Raw genomic sequence first — 27,727 nt, forward strand, 5'->3', positions numbered from 1 at the left:
GTAAGGCAGCTCGGTGATTGTTTTTAACTTTTTTTTTGTGTGTGAAGAATGTTTTAGAGAGGATCCGTGGCCGGTCTCTTTTGGCTGTTTCTGGAATTCCCAGTGAAATGAGGCTGTGGAGGGAACACAAACCCTGCCCGGCTCCCAGTGCAGCCCCGATAGTGCCGGAGCTTGTGCCAAGTGGTGTCTAACGAGATGCCACAAAGCGCCGTGTGAGGGCCGGTGCCAGGAGGCAGCGCAGGCAGGGCTGAGCCACAATTCCTGCAGCTTCAGCACTTCAGCCTTCCCTCCTCTCGTGCCCCAGAGCGTGGAGTGTGTGCCATCAGTGTGCTGGGAAAACCTTGGCAGCGTTTCCTGCCTCCCAGCTCAGCCCTGTGCTAAACTGGGAGCTGCCCCACTTAGAGAACAGCCAGCCCCGCACCTCCATCACCTGCCCTGGGCCAGGACAGCATTCCCTGGAGCCCTGAGCAGGGTCTGTGCTCAGCCTGGGACCAGGAGCACTCCTCAGGCCAGCTGTGATCTCAAGTGTGGATGGATAATTTTTTTTCTTCAAATTCATGTTCTTCTATTTCATATTCGAAGGTGATTCCTGTTTGAGATGAGCATTGGCAGTTTGGATGCAGATTTCTGGGATCTGCTGCCTGTGCCTGGTTTTAATGTCACTTTTTAAATGTCACTTCATCAGAACAGCTCTGAGCACAAATGGTCATTTCCTCTTTGAAATGACTTTGCAGTGTGGTGTCCACCAAACTTCCAGGTTGTTTTCAGCAGAGCTGGCTCCCATTCTGGCAGTCCTCACTTGGACTGCTGCAGAGGGTGCTGTGTCCCGTACAATTCCGTGAAATTCCCGTGTGCCCAGCCCTGGGGTCTGCCTGCAGAGCCGTCCCTGCCCCTGGCACTGCCTGCAGGTGTTCCACCACCTCCACAAAGGTCTGAACCAAGGAGAGTCCCAGGGAAGCCTTGAGGGACCCTGTGGAGCTCCTTATCCCTCTCTGGATTGTCCCGTCCCAGGCTGGCTGTGTCTCCAGATCTCTCTGCTGCTCTCAGAGCTGATTTTAGCTGGGTTCCAGCAGCTTTTGGTGCCTCACCAACTTGTGATTCCGAGGTGGGTTTTATTGGTAACTGAAGCCTGACCTTATGTTTTCACGTTGAGAGCTCTTATCTCACCTAGATAACACCAATCTCCATTCCTTAAATGCTGCCTAAAGATTGGAGTGGCCTTCCTTCTCTCAGCTGGATTTGGAAGACTTGCATTTCAATATCAGCACAGAAGATGAAATTGGATCGGTTTTTAAAGGCTACTTTTAAATATGACCAATCATTTTATCAAACCTTCTAGCATGAAAAACTGTTTCCTTCTAGGAATTTCCACATAAACAGGGAAGTGGTTTTAATTTTGTTGTCGAGTTAACAGTGTTGAGGATATGAGACAAAATTAAACTTTGCAGTAACTGTTAATTTTAGAAATTTTTTGCTAGTGTTTGTCAGTAGAGGGTACAGATAGTTCTCTTTAGCTCACAGCAATTACACGATGGGAGAGGTTTTCTTTAAATATTTCCGTGTTTCAGGGTTGAAAAACATTTAGGCTGTGAAAATGGCACACAATTGTTGGAGTTAACTGTACTTTTTATAAAGAATTTGGGTTATTGATTTTTCGTTATTTTCTTGCTTTTGATGAGTTTCTATGTGCTGTGCTTGTGCTAAAACCCAGCTGTGAAACCGTGATGAGTTTGTGAGGAGGTGGTTTTGGTTTTGCTTCCATTCCTGCCCCAAACTCAGCATTTATCACTTCTCTGGGAAACCACCCATGAAAACAGCACCTTTCTTTTCCTGTTCAGCTGGAAAAGTTCTGAATCACATCCTTTGGGGTCAGAGGCTTCCAGGAAAGCCAGGAGAGCACAAATCCCATTTTTTATTCCAGTGGAAATGGAGTGGATCCCTCGGGAAAAATCCTGATGCTCCAGTGTGCAGCTGGACTTTTCCAGTGGTTTAAAAGTATTCAGATGGATGGCAAATCAAGCAAAATTAATTCCCTAGAACCTTGTTTGCAAAAATATTTCTCTGAAATTGAATTATCCCAGAAATTTTTCTCTCGACGTCACAAATACTTCGGTGTTGGAAGCTCTTTCATTCCAAGTGAAGATGGGAGAGAGGAGGTAAATGAGGAGTTCCCATTTCTTCATGTGTAAGAGTAAAAAAATGTCTGTTGGAATTTGGTTTTGATGAATTTGGGATATTTACATGCTGACAAAGTGTGTTCTGGAGGAGCTTCTGTTGCCCATCTGAGCTCTTCTCCTCACACTCTTCCTTTATTCTGAAACAGAGGTTCAGTAATGCAAGCCCACAACAACCACGATTTTTAATTGTTCCTCCAGCAGTTCAGCCAGCTTCAAAAACCTGTTAATCACCTTCTACTTGTCCTAAGAGGTTGATTTATTTGTAGGGTATGTAAGAAAAACCGACGGGAGAGCAGTGAGACTGAGAGTTCCCCTTTGTGTCTGATCCCTCACCCACATCCCCCTTTTGTGCTGAGGTCGCTCCTCACTCCAGGCTCAGCCCTCGGCTTTGGGCTGGGCTCATCCGATCTGCTAAAGCAGCAGAAATGACTGGAAAAAACGGCACCGAGGGATCTTTCTGCGCTCGGGATCAAAGGCAGGAGCTGGGTGAAGGATGATGGAGCAAGGAAAGGGCTGGCAGGGAGGCTGCATTCTCCTAGAAGTGAATTATCGAGGGAAGTGCCACCTCAGTGCTGGTGAACGGGGCTGTTCTGTGCATCTATTGGGTGAGAAGGAGAGAATGCCACAGTTCATTAGCATTTTTAATAACCTCCATCTTCAGAAAGAATTTGCTTCTCTTTTTCAGCATTTTTCTGTGGTTCTCAGTGCAGGCCTGCTCTCACAGGGTTGGTTTTTTTTTCCCTCTTCCCTTGCTTTTTAAAATATCTTCATGTCCCATTTTTCTCTGGGGGCCCTAGACTCAGGATTTCCCGGCAGAACAGCAGAGGGGCCTGGCACAGAGAAGCTGTGGCTGCTCCTGGATCCCTGGAAGTTTCCAAGGCCAGGTTGGAGCAGCCTGGGATAGTGGAAGGTGTCCCTGCCCGTGGCATTGGCACGGAATGAGGTGAGCTTTTAAGTCCCTTCCAACTCAAACTGTTCTGTGATTCTGTCATTCCAAGGAATAGGTGAGAAAATTCACTCCCGTCTCGCAGGTTCTCTGGTAACAATGAGGTGGGAACGAAATAAAAGATTCAGACTGACACAATCACAGAATGGCTGATACGGTGGTCAGTAAAATCCAGTTACATCCCACGTTGGGGAAAACTGTTTGGAAAAACTATTTGTGGAGTAATCTTAGTAATATCTAATTTATGATAACTCGAATTTGAGCTGCAGGTGTCCTTAGAAATTTATTCTGAGCAGATGGGCATAAAACTTTGTGCTCAAATCTGATCCAAGAAGAGAACAGACTGCACTAACAGGTCAGGAAATGATGAGGGGACAATGTAGAGGATGTCCTTTAAATATAGAACTCCGGTTGTACTGAATCAAAACGGCATCAGGGATCCCATTTACAAACAAGGGCTGAACTGGTGAGTTTTGCCAATCAGCTGAAGAGCCACGGAGCAGATCTACGAGGTCTCAATCCCAGGAGCATCTCCCAGTTGCCAGGACACCTGTCAGGAGTTTGTCAGTCCTGAATTGACGAAAGCCATGGACCGGGAATGTGTCCCAGTGAGCAGGGCACACTTCTGGAAAGAGAAGCTGTGGATGGCTTGGTGGTGCTGAGAGTTCAGCTCTTCCCCAAGTCCTTGGGGCAGCACCTAAACTCCTCAGCCTTTTGTTTCACTGCGGGGTGAATCAGCCCCGGGCTGTGCTTGGGCTGTGTTCAGACATCGTGTTGCTGTTTATCTTCCCTGAAATTCTACGTGAGGACAACTTCTGTGCTGAAATCCGAGCACGGGCACTGAAATGGAGATAAATTGGGCTCTAGTAGTCGTGTTCTGAAGTGCTGCATGGAGCGTGACTGGAAGTCAGATCAGTTCCAAAACCACAGAGGAATGTTACCTGAGGTATTATCCCAACCACGGGCTCTCCCAGCTCAGCCTCCCTTGTGGGGAAGAGAAAAGCCAGTGTTCCAAGGCCCAGGCTGCTGTTTCCTCTTCCTTTTTCAGTTAACTGTGATATTCAAGTTGGTTTTTACTTAAGGCAGGATTTTGAAGCCTTTCTTTGAGGTGGTGGCTTCTGCTGAGGGACAGTGCAGTGACCTTCCACCACTGGAGAGAGCAGAGGCCCAAATGTCCATTGGTTTCTTTTGTGCCCACCTTCCCTCCTGCAAGGCTGGTCATTCTTGGGATCCATGTGCCGGGAGTGTGATGTTCAAGCTTTTCTGTGAAATTTCCAGTAGTGGAGAGCATCTATGTGATTCCTTAAAAAAAGTTACTGGTGATTGAAGCAGACGGCCTCAATCCTGGGGAGGGGTGACAGGATGGAGGCATCGAGTCTAGACATGTATTGGCTGTGGGTAGGAATTTTGTGAACTCTGTGCTCCCTGCCGAGGTGCTCAGGAGTCCTGGATTTCTCCTGTGACCCTACAGGGAAGTGGGATCCCAGGGCTCAGGGCATTACTAACCTCGGTATCTCTGCCAAAACAATGCTGTGCTTAAATCAACATCGTAAGAGGAGAAGCTAAGGCCGCTGGAATGTGACATCCACCTGAGCTGTGGGACACGCTGCTGATGCAGCCAGGGTGGAGGGAGGGGTCAGGCTCTGGGCTTTCAAGGAAGGGAGCTCAGGAAAACCTGGGATTCCTGCCTGACACCAAACGTGTTCCTGATAGGACAGAATAAACCACTCCTAAGGGTGCTTCACGGAAAGTTGAGTCATTGTTGCTGTTTGGCCAGTGATTTACTAAATATCTGTAATCATTGTCCTGGGGGGGTGGAGGGGGGAAAGCCAAACAACAAAAGCCAGCCAACCAAACAACAAAAAAATCCAAATGAAAAAAAAAAAACAGACAGATTTTCTTCTCCTTTGCAAAGGCAAATTCTCCTTATTGATTTTACTGATAGAAGTGTTTGTGTTCACGTTCAAACGCTCATTGACTACCACAGGATAAACACCTGGAGCAGGCAAGACACGAGAATTCTCCCATAAATTTTTTTTTTGTTGCATTCGTGAAGCTTTGACGTTCTGCTGGCCTGCCAGGAGGATTTATTGCTGAGTGAATTCCTCAGCTGTGACAAGAGGAACACCTGTTTCTGTGGGAGCACAAGCACTTTCCATCAAACACAACATCTGGCAATAGAAGCCCTTCAACTTGTGTTTATGACTGCTCTGGCTAAGAGACTCCAAATACGACTTTGGAATTTCTCTGGAGAAAGTCAGCAATCCCCTGACACCGATGCTTCCTATGTTAAGGGAAAAAAAAGTCATAAAAATATATCATCATTCTGCCCCTTAATTCCTGAAAAGTCTTTATTTTCCTACTAGTGAATTGCATTCTTTTGGATGTTGATATTTCTTTATCCCCAATAGCTAAGAATAAAGGTTCCATATGAGCACATAGATAACTAAATATAAACAGCTTGAAATCTGCTGAGTTATTTTCTGTTCTAAAAATTCCCAGCATCCAACTTAAAGGATTTCCTTTTAAGCATCATTCTGGTTTAAAGCAGGTTGAGAATTGGAAGAGAATCACCCAGATACTGCTAAATACCTGTAATTTCTCCATCCTCATCCATGCCAACATCCTACCTTTGTGTGAGAAGCACGGGAATGCATTTCAGGATGTTTTTGGGGCTGAGTACCTTGCCAACTTGTCTTTTCTTCCTGCTCAGCCTTCTGGCCAGCTGCTCCACATCAAATCCATCCAAATGATTGATGAAGGTGCTTTCAACAGAAAAAGTACAGCTACTAATGATGGGTAATTAAACTGTAGAACTCAGTGTTTCAGAACATGGGGAAATAAAAAAAAAATGATCTCGCAGATGGACAAATTCAGGGAGGAATGGTTTGTTCAGAGGTGATTAAACTTGGGTCTGGATGGAACTTCCAGATGAAATAATTCCTGATGGCTGAACGCTGCTGCCAAAAGCCTTTAGTTCACCCTACACTTCATATTGTCTGATGCTTTGGAAATTCTGCTCAAAAGGAGAATTCAGATTAAAATTCTGCCAACCTTCTGTTTGTGCGTTACGACTCTTTGTGTGTTTGGACACATTTGTTTCCTCATCTTTTCCGAACTGGACACCACTTGTAGCCTCAGAGTTTGCACTGTGGAACTTTGCAGAGATAACATGAAAGCAGTGGCCCTTACCCTGGAGATTCCCTGATCCCTGTGACTCTGGATTTCTCTGGAAGGGAGCAATCCTTGCCCTCCCTCGGCCGGCTTTTCCTCGGTGTGGCAGAAGGGAGGAGGTGGAATCAGCCCTTGTGCAAAGTTCACTGAGCTCCGCTCACCGTCTGGTTTTGTAGAGTTAAATTGTAGCTGTGCTCGTGATTCCGCAGCCCTTCCCTTTGCTTTGTCCTCGGGGAGGATCCGTGAAGGGCAGGGGCTGAGCAGTGCGCTCTGTGTGGGGTCGGGGAGTCAGTCTGTCCCTCTGTGTGATCCATCCCAGGCTGGGGTCAGTCTGAATTCTCCTCACACCCGGCCAGCCCGAACCATCCCCTGTCAGCACATCCAGTGACGTGGTGCTGGCTCCCAGCTGCTCCTCTGGGTGACTTCAGGCGCAGGGAGACATTGCAGCGATAGGGGCTGATCCAAACTCAGTGTCCTGGGCTCTTCTTCTCAGCTGCTTTCATGTCTTGAGTCCTCTGCTTCTGCTGCTTCTTTATCAGCTGTGCTGCTCGAGCAAAACAGATCAAAATTAGTTGGCGTGATTTGTGCTCCTGTACTCAATTTCCCCTGGTATTAAGACTCATGCATTGATAACTTTGAAGTTAAAATTCTGTATTTCTAGTTTTTTCCCGGCCTGAAAAGTTTCTTTATTTTTTTTTTTTTTTACTGTGTGCTGATAAAAGAACTCCTCGAAAAGCTGCTTTCTCAAGCCTTGCTTAACACCAGGCTGCTCTGATTTTCCAGAATGCTGCGAAACCCAAAATTCATGATATTTAGTGAGTGTTATTAGCCCATGGTAGATTCCATGCAGAGATCCTCCTTTGCCTCTTACTCACCTGCCTCCACGTGCGGTGGGTGGAATGCTATTTCAAGGGAATCCTGCATATTGTGAGCAGCCGCTTCACTTCTGGGGAATTCATGCTTCTCAGAGAATGGCATTAATAGACAGAATTGTAGCTTAAATGTCTGCCTTGTAATCTTTCATGCAGCACGGCTTAAAAATTGTCATTTTCCTCTCTCAGTGATGTTCTGGTAATTTCCTGGGAGTGTTTTTGGAGACTGTGTTAGCAGATCACCTGTCTGGCAAATAAACTAATGTCATATATCCACAGTCATCTTTGTCCTCTTATCTTGGAGAGGCAGCAGAGGTTTCACCCCATGGCCTCTGGGCACGGGCAGTACCCGTGCAAAACGTGTTTAGGGAAACCCTCTTGAGCCTTTTATTGCCGTGGAACTTGGAGTTTTAATCATCAAATTTAAGGCTGTTACTTTGTCAGTGTCAAGAGGCTTTTAAATGGAGTAACAGCATTCATGTCCCGCCTTTAAATGCGTTCTTGAATAAGGACAGGAAGGTCAAAATCATCTCCTAAAGTGCCTTCCAGATTTCAGGTCACTAGATAACATTTTTTCTTAATTGTTTTCTAAATTTAGAAGCCAAATTACCCTTGTAGTAGCAAGTGCAGTGCCTTTGCCCTAAAGCTTTTGTTTGTGGTGTTGTTTTCTTGTGTCACGTACTCAGGATTCCCTGAGTCATCCCTGGACTTTGGAATTCTGGTTCTTTACTCTGGGAGATCAGTGAGAGCTGTCAGAACCTGCCTTGCCTCTCAATAGCCACAGTGTTATTTCTCCTGGGCCACGTGGTTCATTCCAGGAGATGAGATAATAAAAATTGAAGTTTGTGTAGCTGGAGTTAGGACTGGAACTAGATTTTCTTCACTGTTTTAAAAGCAGCTGTCTAGTTCTAGTTATTCTCTCAAATTTACCTCATGAAAATTTGGCAGCCCAAACCAATCCCAGGGTTTTGAAGAGAAATAAGCTCTGAGAGAGCCTCTGCATTGTCCTACAGCACTTTAAATTCCCTGCTTTACCTAAATTTGTTTGAACCTAAAGAATCGTGGTGGAATTGATATCAGATAAGCAAATCGAAAATTGGCCAGAAAATTGATTGCCTTGGTGTGGCTCTATGAGGTGCCCAGTTAAATACCAAAATATCACCAAGAAATGAAGTTAAATCCTAGTACATGAGGGTATTTCTCCAAGCATTCCAATTCCCACAGGTGTAGGAGTCTCAGAAGGTGTGCAGAGTCTCCCTTTGTTAAACTGCTTTTTGTGGGAGGTTAAAGTTACATTAAAAAAATAAAGAAAAAAAAAAGTGTTGTCAGTAGGCCTAAAGATAGGAAATTCTTTAAATAGCTCAGGCAGATGAACTCCAGCACTCCAGGAATGCTGCAGAGCTTCAGGAGGATGCTGCTGCCTGTGCAGGAGGAATAAACCAGGTGCTTTTATCCACGGAAATTCAGTGACATCTCCAGTGTTCAGTGTGGGATGAGTTACTGGGGCTTTGCTGCTGGGAAAACCTCTGTTCTGCAGCTGAGAGTTGGAACAGCAAAGTCGACAGATTGGAGAGGATTTGGGGGGGAAAAAGAAAAAAAAGGCATTCAGGAATCATCTTTTTGTCTCTTAAATTTATGGAGAGACTGAGGAATCTCCTGTGGAGCCAGGAGCAGCAGGATGGCCAGCAGTGAGGGGATCTCCAATGAAAGGTACCAGTAAAAATCCTAAAAATCCGGATTTTCAGTGACTCCTGACGCAGGGAAGGCTGCACAACTCTGTTCTCAGCTGAGGAATTTAACACCCGGATTTTGGACTAAGACTCATAAATTTTGGATTTGCTGCTGCATTTCACCAGCTCTCCTGTGGGATGTGGGGCTGCTGGAGGAGCTGAGTTCAGTGCAGAAATTCCCAGTTTTGTTCTTTGCCTCTGTGGGTTTATAACGTTGTAAATTCTCACAGCTGTTGCTTCGAGGTTGTAAGATGATGGATTTTATTTTCTTTTTTTTTGGTGGGTTTGTCTTTGCCAGGCTCTTGTTGAAGGGCAAATTGTATGAAAACCTTGGCAGAAGGGGAAACTTTTAATGCAATGCACTTTTAATAAAATAAATTAAATGATTGCTGGTGAGTAGGCAAAATCATAAGGGAGAATGGACCAGAATATAAGCAAAATAAACCGAGGTAAACACGGAATAAATTGCTTTTGTATCAAAAGATATGTATTATCACATAAATACTCTCTATGTAGATCTGCACCATCTCTCCAATTTTTAATTCCCCTCTAAAATGTAGGAGCCAGATAATTTTTTTTTAATAGAAAGAAAATTGAAAAGAAGCTGATTATTTATATTCTCAAGTCATTTCCCAAAGCTGAAGAAAACTGTACAGAAAATCTTGCACTTTATTGCTGCCTGTTGAGGAGTTACGGCCTGAAATGCAGAGGAGCAAATCAGAACTTAATTCAATATTTTGAGAATTCCTACTCTATACCAGAGGTAGAAAATAATTGTTGCTGTTCACCAGGCTTCCTTACCAATAATACTTTATTCCATTCTTTGTCCAGGCAGCTCTGCAAGTGTATTTCAAATTACATCAGCTCATTTCAAAGTGAAACAGAACAGCTTTGTAATCAGTGATAAATATCTAATTTCAAGATAATTAAAAATGGCTGTCACACAGAAGCATATGACTTTTAAGTAAAAGTTGTTTCTGCTTGCTTGGGAGGTGATAAGATTGTGGACTAAATGTGATTAATGTTCTTTGCAGATGTTGCTTTATATGCTTAGGCTTTCAAAGTAAAGCAGTCTAGACTGTCTGTCTGCATTCTCCTGCAGCTTTGATCTTGATTAAAACTGGTTGTATTACATTTATCATCTTCCTTTCTCCAATGCCAGAAAAGTCTCTTCACTGGGGTTTTTTCGTATCTCTATTTGTTTGGAGAGAAAGAGACTCGGGATCATCTCAAAATGCTGGAAAAATGATGTTCAGCAAGTGGCAAAAAACCGGCTATTTTGTCTCTTGGAGGGATTTAAAGAGTCTTTTGGCTTATTTCAGGTGCAGCAAACGTGATTCCAAGTGTGAAACTGGCAGGGAGTGAAGCAGGTGAGGCCTGAGTGGGTTTTCCCCCTGCTCTGTTGGAGGCAGATCTGAGGGAAGATGGAGGATGCTTTGATCCTGTGCTGCTCTCAGCTGCGTTTGTGGCAGCTCTGATACTGGGGAGCTGCTCAAATCCCTTGATTCTGCTCCAGCCAGATTTCTCTACCTGATTTTCCACCCTCCCAACTCTGGGGGATGGACCTGGATTGCTGCAGGCTCTGGAAAAGGGTCAAACACAGCAAAGCACCCAAATAAAGCACATTTCATCAGGGTACAACTTTCAATTCTGTGTGCCAGCAGAAGGATGTGAGTTCCTCAAATCCCTGTTGAGGTGTTAAATCTGTGCCTGCTCAGCTCCTCATTTGTGTGCACCAACAACAACTGAAGTGACTTCTCCAAGATCTGAAATATTCAGATTTGCTGTTTATTGCCTTCTTTATTCCTTAAGATTCTTTAGGGCCGATTGGAGAACTTGATGGATTTTTTGGGGAAGTTTGAAGTGAAGGGAAACCTTTTAACACCAGAACAATTTGTTGGTGGGTTAGTAAAACATTTTGGGTAGTTCTATTAAATAATAAAGTGGGATGGGGTTTGTTTTCTATGTCAATTTTTTGTTGGTGCCTCCACTGAGTGCTTTATTCCAGTCTGTCGGTTACAGTTTAGAAAATATTTGTAGCTTCTAGACCACAGTGGTGTCTTAAATCCAAGTTTGGGAACAGGGGCTCCATGAGCTCATCCAATACACAAAACGATGGAGAAGTAACCAGACAATAAGTTAAATAATATTTAGCTGTCAAGAACCCACTTGGAAATCCATTACAGGAGGCAGTGAGTTGTGCATTGCTCTGTGTTTGGTCATTACTTAATTTGTTTTCCCCTGATCTTTATGAAATGTTAAAATTTGTTGTGACTCGGCAGCGATGTGTGAATTTTTAAAATTTATTTTTTCTTTAGTTCTGTAGCAAAAAAAAAATAAGACTTTTGTGTTACAACATGGTTATCTTTAATCTTGCCTGAATGTTGATGCAGCATTTGAGGGGGAAAAATGAATGAAAAGGAAATGTTTTAATGCAAGTCTCAGCCAGCAGATCTGGATTGTCCCCGTTCCAAAAGCATCACCCAGTGCAGAAGTGATGGACTGGTTGAACTGGAGTTGCTGTTCTAAATATAGATCCTGGTGTGGTTGGGATATGTGCGGAACCTCCTGAGAGTCAGCTCTCCACAGAATTCCTGGAAATTATCTCAGTGTTCCAAATCAGTGAACTCTGCAGTTTTGGTACAAGGTTTTTGTGACAAATGGGTTTTTTAAGGCTTTCTTGCCAAGTGAAACGAAGCAAAACTGGCTCAGTTGAACACTTGAAGGCAAAAAAACCTTGAAGTTTTTTCATTGATGTGCAAGTGATAAACTGAAATACGTTGGGGTTATTGTGCTGTGGCAGGTGTGGGCTGTACCATCAGGGGGTGTTGTACCAAAAATCCAAATATCCAGCAGCACCTTTTGGTGTGATTTTTGGATGCTTTTCTTAACAAACAGTGATGCTCCTGTGGACTTGGCATTCCCCTAAGCTCCTGTGAATGAGATTTCGTTGGATCTATTAATTTTTAAATGTTTAGACACTTAAAAACCTTTAAAAAGTGTCTTAATTTTTTCATACTTGGAGGTAATTCCAGCAATAACCTTGAGTTATCTAGAAGGGATTTTTGTGCTGTTAAATGAGATGGTGTAGATTGACATCACATTTGTTGTTATTCATACAGAACCAGAAATAAGAATATTTGGGGGTTTTTTTCCTAAAAGTTGGACTTTTTCATGAATTACTTGATGTTGGTAAGTTAGATATGTATATATTTATAATTTTTCTATATTTATATATATTTATATATGTATATATATTTTTTCTATATTTATATATATTTAAATCCTCCAGATTTTTATTTGGAAGATCATTTACAGGATGCTAGAATTGAACTGCAGTTCTTTCTAATAAGAATTTTCTTAAGCAAAACACCAAACATGGAAACAAACTATTCGTAGGTGCTTGTAGGCAGGTAAGAGGAATAAACCCCACTTTTATTATAAAATTACTTTTATATTGGTTTGATTCTCATGTTAGATCAGAGCTGATTTATTTAAAGCAGCTGGTGCAGGAGTGGCTGCATTTAATGTTTTAATGACAATAAGTGTGCTGGCTGGCCAGTATTTAGCCTGTTTTCTACAGAGTTATGCTCTGAGAAGAGTTTTAAAATTGCCATTTTAAATTGCTCCCCTTTCCAGTCAGTTGTTCTTAAAGCTCTGATAAGAAATACAAAAAAGAGTTAAGTTTGAATATGTGTTATGCTGACTTTAATAACCTCCTTCTGAGCTTGAAATGCTCCTTTTTTAAGATTTGTTCTTTTGGGTGTCGATCTTGCTTTTCTGGATACAATTAGTGATAACATTTCATATCCTATCATAGTAATAACAATAATATATACAATCATATATAAATAACAGTGATAAATACAATGATATATAAACGACAGTGATAAATACAATGTCACAGTAATTACATTTAAAAAAAGAGGATGAGTGGATAGCAAAATCAGCTTCATGAGGATCCATAAAGATCAGAAAAACTGAACAGAAAAATTATTTTTTATTGAGGTGCATGAGGAAGTTGCTTTGTTGTTCCATTGCTGCTTTCTTCTTCTGAATCTTAAATAAATGATGGTTTTGATGGTTTACCAGTCACTTATATCCAAATTTGTGCCCTAATAGGGATTTTTGGTGAAATTCGTCAGCTCTCACCTCCTGAGGGAAAGCTCACTTGCAGTGGCTTTGGAGCATGGAAAGGTGATGATGGTTCAAAATGATGTGTATTTAAATTATGAATGAAAACATTGACTTAATGATGACTCCATAAGCTAACTGGACTCTGGATTTCCCTGATCTCTAGAAAACAAGTCCAGAATAAGAAACTTGAGACTGAAACAAAAAATCTTTGTCCTCTTTTCTTCCCTCCCTGAGAGGTGCCACGATCTGCTCCTTGGGGCTGGCAGGGCTGAGCTGCAGCTGGGCCCTGTGTTGTCTTTGGAGCTGAATTTGGAGAGGATGTGCTGCCCATGTCATGGCTCTGTCTGTAAACATGGTTCTTTCCAGCTCCAGAAATGGGATTTTTCACTTAATCTTCAGATTACAGTCTGGCACGGGGAGCGAAATGAGGCAGCCTGAGAGGGGACAAAGAGAAAATCCATTCCAAGTGACAGCCACTTCAGCTGGAGGTAAAGAGGCAGTTGTGCTGGGTTCTTAAACATGATCAACACTCATTTCAGAGCATGAAGACAATTTTTAAAACTCTCTCAGTGTAGACAAGGTCTGGAATTTGATCTCAACAGGACTGGACAGTAGGAATGGAATTGCACAGATGCAGTGAGGTTTGAGGTTATGTGGATGTTTTGCTTTAGGAGGAGAGTTCAGCAGTCACAAACATATTAGCATTTTTCTGCTGATAGGTATTTACTCAGATGTGTCATGCTGCAGCCTGACATTTATTTAAGTTTAGTGGCTGAAGGAAGGAATTACTTCCACTCTTTTGTGCCAGTTCAGCAGTTTAAGGCTGCACAGCTCAGTGGGGTTTTGGATTGTGCCACAGCTCCAAACTGCTTTTCAAACTGCATCAGGGCAGACACCACGAGCTGCCAGTGTCATCCTTTAGTGATGCAGCTGATCCCAAGATGCTCCTGCAGGAGCATTTCCTGGCAAACAAACCCAATTTCCATCCCAGAGAAATCCTTGGGAAGGGCTGAAGTCCTGACTGGAGCTCTGGCCAAACGTGTGAGCAGGATGGACTTGGGGAGTCCTGTTGGGATGAGGTGGGGAAATGAAAATGAAAACACAGAACCCCCACCAGGATCGTGGGCTGTGTGCAATCAAGACTTGAAGCTCTCCATAAATAAGTTGGAGAGTTGAAAGAGGGAGGGGTGAGGAAAGTTTCCAGCTCAACATTTAAAGGTTTGAATTTTTCAGCTCTGGGTTCTGCCTTTCCCCCCCTCCCCATTGTCCTGTTTGCCTGCAGCTCCCAGGTAATCCCTGGGTGTGTTTACACAAATGTGGGACCTGTCTCTCCTCCTTTGAGCTGCCATCTGGACAAGGGCAGCTGGAGCTTGTCTGGATGTGCGCTGACCATCCAGCTCCTGCCCAGGAGCTCAGCACTTGGGAATCTTGCTTGGCCACCTTGAAGTAAAAAAGATACAGCTGATGCTTTAAAAATTTAAAAAAAAAAAAAAACACAAACCAAAACAAAACAACAAAACTGGTTGTAAGTATGTTTAGGCTGAGGTTTTGGTTGTAACCACAGCAAAAAATAGAGAAGTATAGCGATGGCTAAAGAATTGGGATGTAAATAAGAAGCTTGATCAGCACATGTAGGAGAACTGGGTGGTGTTTTTGCTTGCAATAGCACCGAGTGGGACACGACACCCACAGAGAGATTTGCTGGAGAGCTGAGCTGAAGGCAGAATCACACTGGTCCTGTTGTCTTTTAAATAGTTACATAAGGTCCTGTAAGACAGAAAAAGGAGTGGGGGTTGGATGTATCATGTGGAGGAAACATCAAATGTGGAGCTGGATGCTTGCCTCTTCGATGTCTTGACTGTGTTTTTGTTTGACTCGGTGTGTGGTTCTGTTTGCTTTGCAGTCAAACTGTTACATTTGCATTGTGCTCGACTGGTTTGGGAGGCAAAAGGTAGAATAATTTCTTGTAATTAGCCTGGATTAACTTTCCTGTGCGTGTTTTTGAGGGGTCAGGAGGGAGTCTGGGAAGAGGAGACTCCTTATTTGTCTTTATAAATGCAGGTGAAATATTGACACTGATTGTATTGAACATGTGTGAAACAGTTACAGGAGGAGAGTTGGAGAAAACGTCATTTCCTCATCTTCTCTTACAGCCTAACCAGAGAAGAAAATTTGAAGACAGCTAAAATTGACAGCTAAAAATGAAGCTTTCCCAGTGCTTTTTACTGAAGTGATTAATATGTTCAAATTTCCCATCTCCATTAGGCTGCAGGAATCTCAACCCTCCACTGAAGACGATTCTAAATGTTCCCTAGCTCACAATTGGGTTTTGTAGCTCAGAGAAGAACCTCCACCAACACCAACCCCCAAAAAAGGATCATTTTGATCCAAAATCCACTGGGATTCACAGCTGGGTGTTCCTGAGAGGAGCTGGTTTGGGATTCTCAGATCAGAGGAACAGCTCTGACAGGTATCTGAGCTCATTCCCAGGAAACTCCCTGGCAGCTCCCAAAATAGAAACGCTGCTGGTTGCCACCACCAGCATGAGACTCATCCTTGAGAACGATTCCTAGTTCCTGATCCAGCCTCTGTGTCCTTAGGTGGTTTATTTAGGTGCTTAATTGGTGCCTTGAGTGCTGAAGGGCCCCTTTTTTAGTTTAATAACAGCATTCCAGGACTCAGTGTGGAAATAGTGTCACTCCCATGTGCAGGGGCAGAGAATCCCTGGCTCCTTCCTGGGCAGCTGCTTCCCTCAGCTTCATCCAGAGGCAGGAGGAGGTGATCCCTCCTGGATAATCAGGGGGCAGCAGAACCCCAAATTCGCAAGTTTTAATGTCAAAAAATTAACGGAGGTTTCTCCTTATTATTGTTTGTGTTTGCGTTTTTGCACTGGGGAGGGGAGAATAATCCAAATTGGGAACTGAGGATTTCTAGCATCAGTGCCTGTTTGGCCCTATTCTGCTTTTCCCAACATCTGAATCCTGCAGAATTTAAACTTTTTTCAGTTTTTTGAGCCCTTTGTTACCAATATTGGATATTTTAACCATCTGGTAACTGTGCCAGGAGGGGGACATATGACCAGCAGTGACAAAAAGCTTGAAACCCAGCAATTTCTGGGATCTTTGGAGCTTTTTTTTTCCCCCCTAGAGAAACGCTCAGGCAGTGGCAGAGAGGTGTTTGTGCTGTGTGCTGCTCACACCTCGCCGTGACAGCGCTGGCATGTTTGAACTTGAAAACATCAGCCTGTGTTTTACTGTGTTCCCTTGAAGTCAGGGAGTGTGAAAAATAACACTTAACTCCGAGTCTCTGGAGATTCCCAAAGGATGACAAGCTTTATCTCTTGGTGGCAGTTGGATTTCTCCCTAAAGGACAGACATGGCCACTGAGCCTTTCTCTTCATTTTCTGCCACGTGCTTTGTTCTGAAAGGATTCTGGAAAACTTGGGCACCAGAGATCTGGGGGTTTTCCCACTTCCTGAAAAATCTTAAATGAGAGATTTGGGAAAAAAAAATGGAAGTTCTCTACAAAATCCCATTACAGCATTATTAATTTCTGCTATCAAATGGCACAAACTGCTGGGAAGGACTGAGGGAACACATTGGAAAAAAATAATTCCAGCTTTTTTTTTTTTTTTCCTTCAGCAAGAGCACCGTGCAAATCAAACCAAGATATGTCTATATATGTAAAATAACATCATCAAGTGGTTAGAGCAGCTGATTTATTTTCCATACTGTAAGTCCAGAAGACTCAGAGTAAAAAAAAAAAAAGTTGTGGTTTTTTTTTTTGTTACTGTCCACCAAGCAAACCAAGCAAGGGGTTTTTTTAACAGTACAGATATTATTCCTCTCACCTTCCCCCTCTTCACTCTCAGTTCTGTTCCCTGTTTTTAGGTGACATCATCCTCCATAGTTTCCACTCTTCTGTAGTGCCTTTGGGTTGATCATCCTTCAGTTCTCCAGCACTGGATTCTTCTCTCCTTCTTTTTCAGAAGTGTTATATCTCAGCTACAGAATTTCATACTTCCATGGCAGGCTCATCCCTACAAAATTTTCCATTTTGAAAAGGTGTGAACTGCAAAAAAAAAAAAAAAATTGAAATATTTTCCAAGTATATGATGAGATATCTTAGCAAATACAGATTTCCTGTTGTTCCCCCCACTATAATGCTGGAGAAAAAATTGCAGCTCTTGCTGTACAAAACTACACTAAAAGCTTCCCAAGTTTTACTCCTGTTCAAGTTGCAAACTCATTTCTTTTTAAAGACTAGTTTAGAAGAAGCAAGCAGCTTTCTGGAGCAGCAGGTTAATGTTTAAATTTGGAATATTCACCGGGCAGGGTGGCAGCAGCGCAGGTGATTTGTTACTTCACTGCCTTGTTTATCTTTTTTTTTTTTTTTTTTTTTTGCAGTTCTTGCCTTGCCTGAGTTAATTGCTGCTGTGTTTGGATTTAATGAATGTACTTTGGCTCAGCTCATCTGAAGTACAGTCCTTGTTTGACCTGGGTGTTGAGAACAGTGATAATAGGACTAATATTAGTCTAAAAAATCAACAAAATAAGTTTGGGGACATGGTGGCATGGAAAAGGAGGACAGGATCCTTCCTCTTGGAACTCAGTTTGCTTTATTAGGTTGGAAATAACTTCTTTCTTCTTCCTTTGAGAAACATTCCCCTGGGTGTTATCAGAAAAAAATAGAGAATGATCAAATCCTGCTTCCTGCTTGCGGGAACATCAAAGCTGGGCTTTTTTAGTCTATATTTGTAGTCTGCTCTTAGATATATTTGTAGGGCTAGAAAGTGTTTGAGATCACTGTGGAAACAAATAGAATAACACATATGGGCAAGTACTTGAGAAAGGTACCTGGGCAGGTTTTTTTTCCCCCAAGGTGTTATTTCTATTTATGCTGCATTTTCTGTTCTTTTCTGCTCCCCTAGAACAGCGTGGTACAATTCTGGTATTTTGGTGAATGGGCCATTCTGTCTATAAGTTACTCAGTCCCTGTGGTGCTTCTTTTCTGTGCTGCTTTATTCTAATAAACTGCTCCATTCCTTGTCTTTCAGTACTTAAAGAGCTCAAATTCATCTCAAATATAGCACAATTTAGGTAACCTTTCTGTTAGAGGTAGAGGTATCTGCCAGACTGAACCTCACTCTTTAGCTCTTTTAGATATTGTAAGTTTTCTAGGGAATAGCAAAAAAAAAAAAAAAAAGTTAAAAAAAAAGTGTCCTTGGCACCATCCAACTAATCTTTGTAGGCTTTTCATCAATTTTCATGACTTCAGCTTGAAAATGTTGTTACATTTCCTAAAGCAGTGAGAGCTCACAGATTGAGTTCCCTTTGCCCTTTGTGTCTTTCCGTGGTGTCACCAACTAATCACGCAGCCAAAGCAGGATTTGGGAATGAGGGTAGGACGTGGGAAGTGTTGAAGCCTTCCCTGGGAGAGGAGGGAGATGATCATTATCACATCTCAGATCAAGTAGCAGGAAACCATTCCTGCATTCCAGACCCATGGGCTTGTGCTGCTCAGTTTTAGGTTTAGGGGATGAAGTTGGATGATGAACTCCCAGGAGTTTCTGTCCTTTTTTTTTTTTTTTTTTTTTTTTTTTTGTTGTGGTAATACCTGGAAGAGACAATTCCTGTTCCATTCAGCACCTTTTCCCAGTGATCCCTCCCTGAATTAAGGCCGTGTCAGTCCTCAGGAGCTGTGCACTGTTTGCCCCTTTTTAATTAAAAAAAAAAATCAGAGTTTTTTTCAGTCTTTCAGATTGAAAGCTGGCAGGCAGTGCTTCAGCTCCTCCTGAGGTGAGGCTTTCCAGGCTGCACTCTGATGGAATTGCTCCCAGTTCTGCTGCTTCCTGTACTAGGAGTAGTTCACAAGTTCAAACATTGCTTTTGTTCCCTCAGTGCAGCTGAGGATGGACAGGGGTGTGAGGGATAGAGCAGCACTGGGATGGGAACACACGGATATCCAGTGGGATCTGCCTAAATGTGCCCAAACTAAACTCCGTTTGTGCTTAATGCCCTTGGCTTTCCCAGTGTGTTTCCGCCCAAGCTTTCAGACCTCGTGGTCCATCCATAGGAGAAGGTTGCCTCATGGCTTCTTTCAGCAGCACCATGTTGCTTGTGGAGATTCAGGGATTTCTGAGGACCTGTGCGCTCACCCTGGGTACGGGAGTTCCATCAGAGACCTGCTCTGCCTGATCAATTCTCTTTACTGTGAATGCCAGCTGCCCTTCTCCCCTGGGAGCTCCATCCCTGTGGAGTGGGGCAGAGCTGGTTGGAAGCAGATGGGCTCAGGGCTGCCTTTTCCTCCTGCCTTTCTTCCACCATGTTCCTGCTTTGAAGGATGAATCCAGGATTGTCCTGCTCTCTCCAAGCCTGGGTTAGTCTGGCCAGACCTATTGGAGGTTCCTGTTCAGGTGAGAAGCCCCAGCCAGATCCAAGGTCATTAAACCATCAGCGACTGCTGCCAGTCACTGATTGGAGCTTTAATGGATCAAAAAAATAGCTGGGGAAGGAAACCTGACTAGAAAGAAGCCAGGAACAAGGAGAATATTTATGCAAAGTTAGTTTTACTGCAGTTCCTGCATTTTATAAAATTCAGCTTGTCTGTGGCCCTTCAAAGCTGGGCTTGGCAGCGGGAGGAGAGCAATGGCACGTGTGAGAGAAATCCAGGACTTCTGCTTTATTGCACTGACACAACCAAATTGTTCAATCTGTTGCCTCATCTGTTTCTTGCCATAGCTGAGAGTTGTAAAGGTCAGGCCGTGGCAGCACAAGGAATCTAATGGTTCCCAGGCTGCCCCTCACGGCGTTCCCAGCTGCCTCCTGCCCCTCTCCCATTGATCCAGCAGCTCCTGCCTATTTTGGGAATGCGTCACAGGCAGGACTTGGGGAAGGAGCAAGGGGGGATGCTCAGGATGGGCTCAGCTCCAGCCTCTTGTGCTGCTCTCCCAGGGCTCAGGTGGGAGTAATCCTCATTCTGCTCAGGAATTGCTGCTGGGTCACATTTATTGGGGATGATTGTGGATAAAGGAGTGAGTGAGTGAGTGATGCAAATAAACACCTAAAAATCTGCTGTGGGAAACCTTTTCTTCTTCCAGTCCAGTCTTCATTGTGCTGTGCAAGGTAATGTGTTAAAAATACTGAGTGTACAGATAAACACAGGCAAAGTGCTTTGGCATCCTCCTGACCCTTCCTCAGTGGATCCTCTGATTCTCCAGCTCCTCGATTTCGCTCTCTGTTTTCCCATGGCTTTAATACATGTTAAATGATGGAGATTGATGGCACGCTCTGGGCAGTGTCTGACAAGAGAAAAACCAGAAATAAAAGGCAGTTTTACTCCCTTCCTGTCTTTTGTTAACAGCCTTGCTTCCCAACAACCCTTCACCTTTGCAGGAGCCACACTGGTGCTTTATATCCTGTGAAGTTTTCTCCCCCAGAATGCCAGAAAGGTTTCCTGGATGGTCACTAAATGGACTTTAAGGTCCTTTCCAACCCACGCCGTTCTGGGATTCTGTACCACCCTTGCCCCTAAACACTTCTTGGCCTTTTTGGGGGTTTCTGAGATGAGCTCCCTGCTCTTTTGGCTCCTGTAACAAGATAAGAGGCACAAATGCCTTTTGGTGAATTTTCCTGGCTAAATCTCCTGGTTTGGCAAATGTTTTAATTAAATCTTCACTGCTCGGCACTCTAAATTCTCTCTGCTATTGCTATTCATGGAGAAGTATTGCCATGACTTGTTCCTCATTTCTGCAAATCTTGCTAAGTTATGCAAGTCACTGTTTGACTTCACAGAAGATCTTTGTTTTGTGTTTCAACACTCGGAATGCTGCTGAACTTTACGTGTTTTCTCTCTTCATTAAAAAGAAGGGACAGAGGCCGCATTGCTCCAAGCAGTAAATGCTATTTTTATACAGCCTTGCATTTCTTCACATGCTTGACCCTTGCAGAATTCCATTTAATTGTGTTTCCCATCCCTGCCAGGTGCCATCCTGGGCAGATCAGAAACTCAGGAGTGCATCTACTACAACGCAAACTGGGAGAAGGACAAAACCAACCGCAGCGGGATCGAGCCCTGCTATGGTGATAAAGATAAAAGGAGACACTGCTTTGCTACATGGAAGAACATTTCTGGATCAATTGAAATCGTGAAGCAAGGCTGCTGGCTGGATGACATCAATTGTTATGACAGGTGAGTTTTCCTAGGATTTTTTTTTTTGAAATTGATTTGTCATTGTAAACTCTTTTTGCCTCCCCGTAATTTCTACGTCATCCCCTCCACAGCCGCGGCTTGAGACAAGTGAGTGTGTGAACAATTATCTTATTTTTAGGTGCTCCACGTGAGTGCGTTGTCTTGTTTGCAGAACAAAGTGTTTCAGCTTCTTAAAGAACCCCAAAATTTAATTTCTTTTTTTTTTTAGTTCATTAATAATAGATTCTGTGGTGCCTCATTATTGCCAAACAGTGCAAATGTAATTACTGCAACCAGGATGCAAAATTCTCTCGTTGATTTTTCCAAAGTCTTTAGAGTTAGGAAGTCAGCACTTTGTGTCTGCAATTTACCAGATCATGGAAGTATTTTGGCAGTTTATTAATAAGTTCAATGGCAGCTCTAAGAATATTCTAAATTTCCAGTTATTTTGTTGCTAACAGATGGTCCAGAAAGAACCCACGAGCAGTAACAGCAGGACTTGGGGTTTGTTAGATGCTGACTGAATAAAGGTCATGACTCTCTTAAGCAATGGTGTTGCAGTTTTTTAAAGACTCTACTGGGTTTTATTGGCCCAAAACATCTATTATTTGGGAAGGCAGGGAATTAAGAAATAGATCCGCAGTGGATCATCATTGAAAAGTATTGAGGAATTATTTCAGCAATATTTTACAAAAGTTTTCTTTTTGCGTTTCTTAAAAGTTGAAATTTTAGAAGAAAACTTTGCAGTCCTTTCTCCCAAATCAAGTTGCCCCCACCCCAGGCCGTTTTCTGCTTTAATGACAGGTTAAAGCTCACTCCCACAATCTAAAAAAAAAAAAATAATCCTAAAATCATGAGATAAAATTCTCCCTTGAGCAAAGAAAAAAAAATTGGGGAGAAGAAATCAAATGCAGGAAGGATGGTAAGGAAGGAGTTGGAAGCTGAGTAAGTGTAAAACCTCATTAAGTAACTTGTGCTAATCACAGGCAGTGCTGTGTTTGTCCAGAACTGCCCAAATCTTATCTCTGGAGCGTGGGGGTGCTTTGGCTGCACTGGGAGCTCTGGGGGTGACTCCAAACCGCAGCAGATTCAGGACATCAAAGAGAAAATGTTTCCTGGCAGTCACAGCACAGGGTGACAGCAAGAGCTGGCTCGAGGGAATAACCCCAAGTTTTGGTGATGAGCCCAAAACCTCCTGGACAATCATCAGCTGTGTTTAAAATCCTTCAGTATTTCTGCAGCCTCTTCCAGTTCTGCAGTCGGGTTGGATCCTGGTTGCTGCTTTTTCTTTCCTGATGGGAATAGTTTCAGCTTATTTACAGAATATTGATAAAAAAGCCATTGCTGCAGTGAACTCAGGGAATGAAAGAAGCCCTGTCCCTGAGCATAATGTAGGCAGAGGAGATTGTAGAAATTTTATCGTTTATTTCTGCAAATAGAATAAAATGTAAAAAATCTCCTTCTCACTTATCTGCAGCCTTGTTTGATCACTTGTTTAAATCTGGCCTGTGAACTGTTCCTCAGTGTCCTGCTGGTGATTTTCTTTAACTTTGTCTTAGAAATGACAGAAACGTGTTTCTGTTTCAGTAAAACTTCATTACAATATAAAACACCAGAATTTCATTTCTTTCATTAGGCTTAGCTGTTACTTTGGTCATGTGTTAGTTACACGGTCGGTTTAACGAAGCCCGCTTTGGAAACGTGAAAGATGGGCACATATTTTTCTCTTGAATCTCAGGATTAATGAACCCAGCTCGAGATTAATGACCTTTTTGCTCTCCTCTCTGCCAGGAATGATTGCATAGAGAAGAAGGACAGCCCTGATGTGTTTTTCTGTTGCTGTGAGGGCAACATGTGCAACGAGCGCTTCTTCTACTTCCCGGAGATGGAGGTCACGCAGCGTAAGTTCCTCCTGACAGGAATATTTCACAGGCTGCTTTGCCAGGAGATCAGACTTCTCCAAAATCTGTGAGAGCTCTCTGTGCATTCCCAGGCACTGCCAGTTCATTTATTCCACTTGGAAAGGTGCTTTCCTGTAAAATCAATGAAAGGTACTTCAGCTCTTTCCAAGGGTGAGAAGGAAGGATAATCTGAAGTAATTGTCTGGTTGAAGATACAGAACTTGCTGTCAAATCTTACCTTAATTATATGGTTGAGCTCCTGTAAGGGTGTGAATTGTTGGCCTAAAAGCCTTCTCATCCCTGTGCCAGCCTGGGGATGCTCCTTTTCTTCAAAAAATCCTCTTCATCCCACCTGGAGCTTTTGAATTTCTCTGTAAATGGACACAGTAACCTCTAAAAAGGGGAAAAGAATTTCCTCCCAGATCACAGGATCATTGTGGGTTCTTCCATCTCACCATATTCTACGGTTCTGAAAGACAACCAAATTAGCCAGACTTGACAAATGATTATTTTTAAAAATAACAGCTAAAAGGTGATTTGATTTTTCTCGCCAATCTTCTTCCAGTTAGGAATCTGCTAGAAAACTGAGTGATGTTAATAACTGAGCTGCAAACAGCAAATGTCTCATGTACCAAATAGCCAGAGGAAGTTGTTTATGAAATGAAAGAACATTTTCTGCGAGATGAAAATAGCCTTTGTTGACCCAGGAGATATTGTTGTCATTTCTGTCAGTGATGCTGCTAAGGCAATAATTGACATTCTTCCCTCTCCTGAGCCCTCTCTTGCCCCAGGGGGCTGTGGCTGCCTTGGAAGCAGCTCCTGCTTCTGCAGAGCCTTTTTTGAGGTCATGTGGAAGTGTCTTCACCTGGAGATCTCCTCCTTGCAGCCAGGCACAGAAGTGCTGGGTCTCTGCATTGCTTGGTTTTCATTCCTGAGGTGATGAATTCTTGCAGTCCCCTGGGAATACAGACAGCCCTTGCCCCCTTAGGCTGGTGGGGGTTTATAGGCCCAGAATTGCAGCGTGCTGAAGTGTGAATCTGAGCTCTGAGCTATTCCCCTGCTTCCCAAAGTGCTGCCTTTTAACCAGCTGTTAGCTTGTGCTGGCTAATCAGGTACTGGGAGCCTGCTGTGATGATGGCAGGAGCTGTTAGAAAATCAGGCTGCTGCACATTTCAAACACTGCCTGGTTTTGTTCCTTAAAAGCTGTGTCCTTTTTTTTTTTTTTTTATTTTCCCTTCAGCTACTTCCAATCCTGTGACACCGAAGCCACCTCTGTTCAACACCTTGCTCTATTCCTTGGTGCCTATCATGGGAATTGCAGTGATCGTGCTCTTCTCCTTCTGGATGTACAGACATCACAAGCTGGCCTATCCTCCCGTGCTTGTTCCCACCCAGGTGAGCCCCTGCTGCAGGATTTGGGTTGTTTTTTTTTAAGGGCCAAACCATTCCTGAAGGGAATCTGTCTCCTGGCTGGTCTCTGTTGCCCTCCTGATTTTGAGGTCCTAATGCTTTGCTCTCCCCTAAAAGCAGAGAATTAAGCTTTACTTAAACAGCATTATTAATTATTCTTTGGTGAATATATGAGCAACTACTTCATGTTTTTATGCATCTCTTTGTTTGGGAGGAGAGAAACTGAACACAGAGGGCAAAGACACAGTGCAGGGGTGCTGTAATGCTTAGCTGGGAACAGAAAAAAGAGTTGCCAATTCATCTTGGCCGTTTGAGGTGTTCAGAAAATAGCAGCTAAGAGAGGATGAGCTGGTTTTAGGGAAGCCTGGACCTGGGATACAGGTGCAGTTATAGGGAATGTTAACAAAATCTTCAAGTACAGCTCCAGGGCATAGCTGAGCTCATGGATTGTGATTCCTGTCATCTTTTGCCTCTTGTTTAATATGTATTTTCTGTTTTGTCTTGAAACGTTTCAGTTTTAGGGGTGTTTGTGTTTTAGTTCAAAAGGATGAGGTTGTGGGCTCCACACTTGGATGTGACCTGCATCCAAACAAACCTTCTGGGGCTCTGGTGTGTGGAATTCCTGCTGTTGGGAGGCTCCAGCTGCTCCTGGAGCTGTAATTAGTGCTAATACTGGAGTTCCTCTTCCTTCAGTTATGTCTGGAGATCCAGCTGAGATTAGGAGGCTTTTATGGAAAGAGTTAAACCAGGAAATTCTAGAGACCAAAGCAGAAAAGATGAAGAAAATGTGATTGTGGAAATGAAGAGAGAAATGATTTGGATTTTTGCAGTAGGAATTGAGCTTCTCACTGAGTGCAGTGACCAGAACACATGACCTGTCCTACAGTGATGTTATTTATGATTAAAACTCAAACTCTTGTTGTTTTGGGTGGGATTGCCAAGGATTGATCTCTGTGTGCTCCCTGCCGCAGCTCCTGGGATATTTCCAGTGCTGCTGCTTGACTCGAGGGCGCTGCAGGAATCAGGATTGCCTGGGGTTGATAACTCAAGTGTTTTGGTTTCAGTTTCACAGTAATAGATAAGAGGAATTTGGGGAGAGGCAGTGGCCATATGTTGTTGCCAAATGAAAAGAACATAATTTAGAGGAAAAAAGTCTGTTTGCTGTCCTTGCGGAGAGGATTGCAGCTCCTCAGACTCCCTGCAATCTGTCAGCATAATTAGTTCATCCAGCTCCCATTTGATGGATTTGGGACTTTACATCAACCCAGTGGTCTTTGCTGGGAGATCGGATTCATAACTGCTAATTGTGGGGATAATTCCAGCGTGGGATTGGCTTCCTAAAGAAATGAAGTCGTGGATAAAGCCCTGGAAAAGCAAGTGAATGTTAAATAAGTGTGGGGTATCACGGACTTGAATTCTGGTTCTCTCTCCTTTTGCCGCAGCTTTTTCCTTGCCTGGCTTGTGTTTGGGGCAGGAGGGCCACCCAAACTTTTAATAAGTAGGGTAATCAGCTGTTGTGTTCACGCTCAGATTGTATCTTTGGGATAAATGCACCTTGATGCTTTTGGGCAACAACATTTTCCTATCTTGTGGTGTGCAGGCATTAAGGCTCATGTGGAAAGTCAGGAAAAGCCACTTCTGCCTGAAGAACTCCCCAGAATTATTATGTAAATCCAGTGTATAAACACTCTCCCTCATGCAGCAGAGCGGTGGTTCCCACTTGAAATTTGATTACAGCTGCTTGGAGCAGGAGACAGGGGAAGCAGGAAGGGAGGGGAAAGCGTTGGGAACTTTACAACCACGAATAAACTCTGAAATATTTGTGCATTTAATCTGTTAATAGTGTATTTAATAATTGGGGCAGGAGTGGAGTTTGGAGGCAAAGGGATTTGGTTTAAATCTTCGTGTAGCAGTGGTGGAATGGATGTACGGCAGGAAAAACAGGGATTGCTCCGTGGGACATCTCAGATAAAGCTTATCCCTTTTTCCTTGGTTCATTCCCAGAAACAATGGGAATACAGAGCTGCTGCCCTGGTACCAAACTTCCAGGAAAAAATGAAAGGGTGGATGAGGAATAAGCAAGAGATAAAAATGAGGAAGTGCTGAAGAATGAGAAATGGTGGAAGAATTAGAAGAAGTGGTGATAAGTAAAAGATAAGAGAGCAAAGGGGAAAAAATAATTTGGAAGATTTACAAAGAAAAAAAAAGCAAGAAATACACTGTAAGAAATGTTTGAACCTGTGAGGAGACATAAAGGACAATTAGTCTTGGCTTGTTTGTGCTGCTCAGTGTGCCTCAGTGGTGTGTGGGGATCTATCCAGTGAAAGCTGTCAAATCCCATCAAATCTGTCACTGCCTGCGTTCTCCAATGAGTTATTAACAAATCCATGTTTGCTGAATACATCTGTGTGTGTGCAAAACACTTAGGAACTCTTCTGTCTCCTTATTTCTGTTTGATTTAGCAAACACAAATTGATCAGCTGATAAAATTCCTGGTGTTTTGAGTGCTTGAATGTGTGCGGTTTTCTGCAGAAAGAGATGCTGGGACCTGGCTCACTTTCACTGAGGGCCCCTGGAATGAGATGTAATTCAGGATTCTCCCCAAACATTCCCAACAGAACTGGAGTGAGGATGGCAGGGAGCTGCTCCCTTCCTGCTGACAAGCCTTGAGCTGGGGCCAGAGCTGTCAGTGCAGATTCCTGGGGGCTGTTCCCACCCTGGCAGCTGATGGGAGCCACTGTCACCCTTCCCACACAGTGAGCAGGGAATCATTCACCTCTTGTACTTCTCTGGGTGCCCAACTTGGCAGCATTTTACTGCAGCACAGTTCCTTTTTTAAATTTTTTTTTGGTTGCTTTGGGTTGGTTTTGAAATAATAATTGCGTTGAGAGACTTTGCAGATTCGCTTCTTGTTTTTAGCGACCTAATTTTGGGGGTTTCTTCTGAAATGGTCAAACTCTCTGGAGTCAAAGATGAGTCAGGCTTCTAATTTCTGAGCACAGGAATTCCTAAATCTACCTGATGCACTTGAAATTTCTGGGGTGATCTTTCTACCCTGGGAAAATCCCAGTTTCCTGCTGAAGAATGAAGAATTAAACCAGGTGTTCAGGGTTTTGTTTTTTTTTTTTCCCATTTTGGTCTTCCAAAAGCCACTTTTTTTTTTTTTTTTATTTTCTTGTTCTTACAGATA

The 27,727-nt window shown here is 43.2% G+C and overlaps 1 protein-coding gene across 3 annotated transcripts in view; it reads left to right on the top strand.

The window, feature by feature from the left end:
* Positions 1 to 27,727, top strand: part of ACVR2A (activin A receptor type 2A) — a 47,529-nt gene that overhangs the window by 8,768 nt on the left and 11,034 nt on the right. For 2 of the 3 annotated variants that reach the window (XM_066190426.1, XM_066190427.1), the window contains exons 2-4: positions 21,019 to 21,226; positions 23,018 to 23,127; positions 24,368 to 24,522. In XM_066190426.1, the coding sequence (XP_066046523.1) occupies positions 21,019 to 21,226; positions 23,018 to 23,127; positions 24,368 to 24,522 (473 nt within the window). Of the gene's footprint in view, positions 1 to 7,845; positions 8,880 to 21,018; positions 21,227 to 23,017; positions 23,128 to 24,367; positions 24,523 to 27,727 lie in introns of those variants that run through there. The other variant, XM_066190428.1, reaches the window with a different exon arrangement.

Source organism: Chamaea fasciata, unplaced genomic scaffold (assembly GCF_029207755.1).
Source record: "Chamaea fasciata isolate MVZ Bird 193981 ecotype frontalis unplaced genomic scaffold, bChaFas1.0.hap1 SCAF_8, whole genome shotgun sequence".
NCBI lineage: Eukaryota > Metazoa > Chordata > Aves > Passeriformes > Sylviidae > Chamaea > Chamaea fasciata.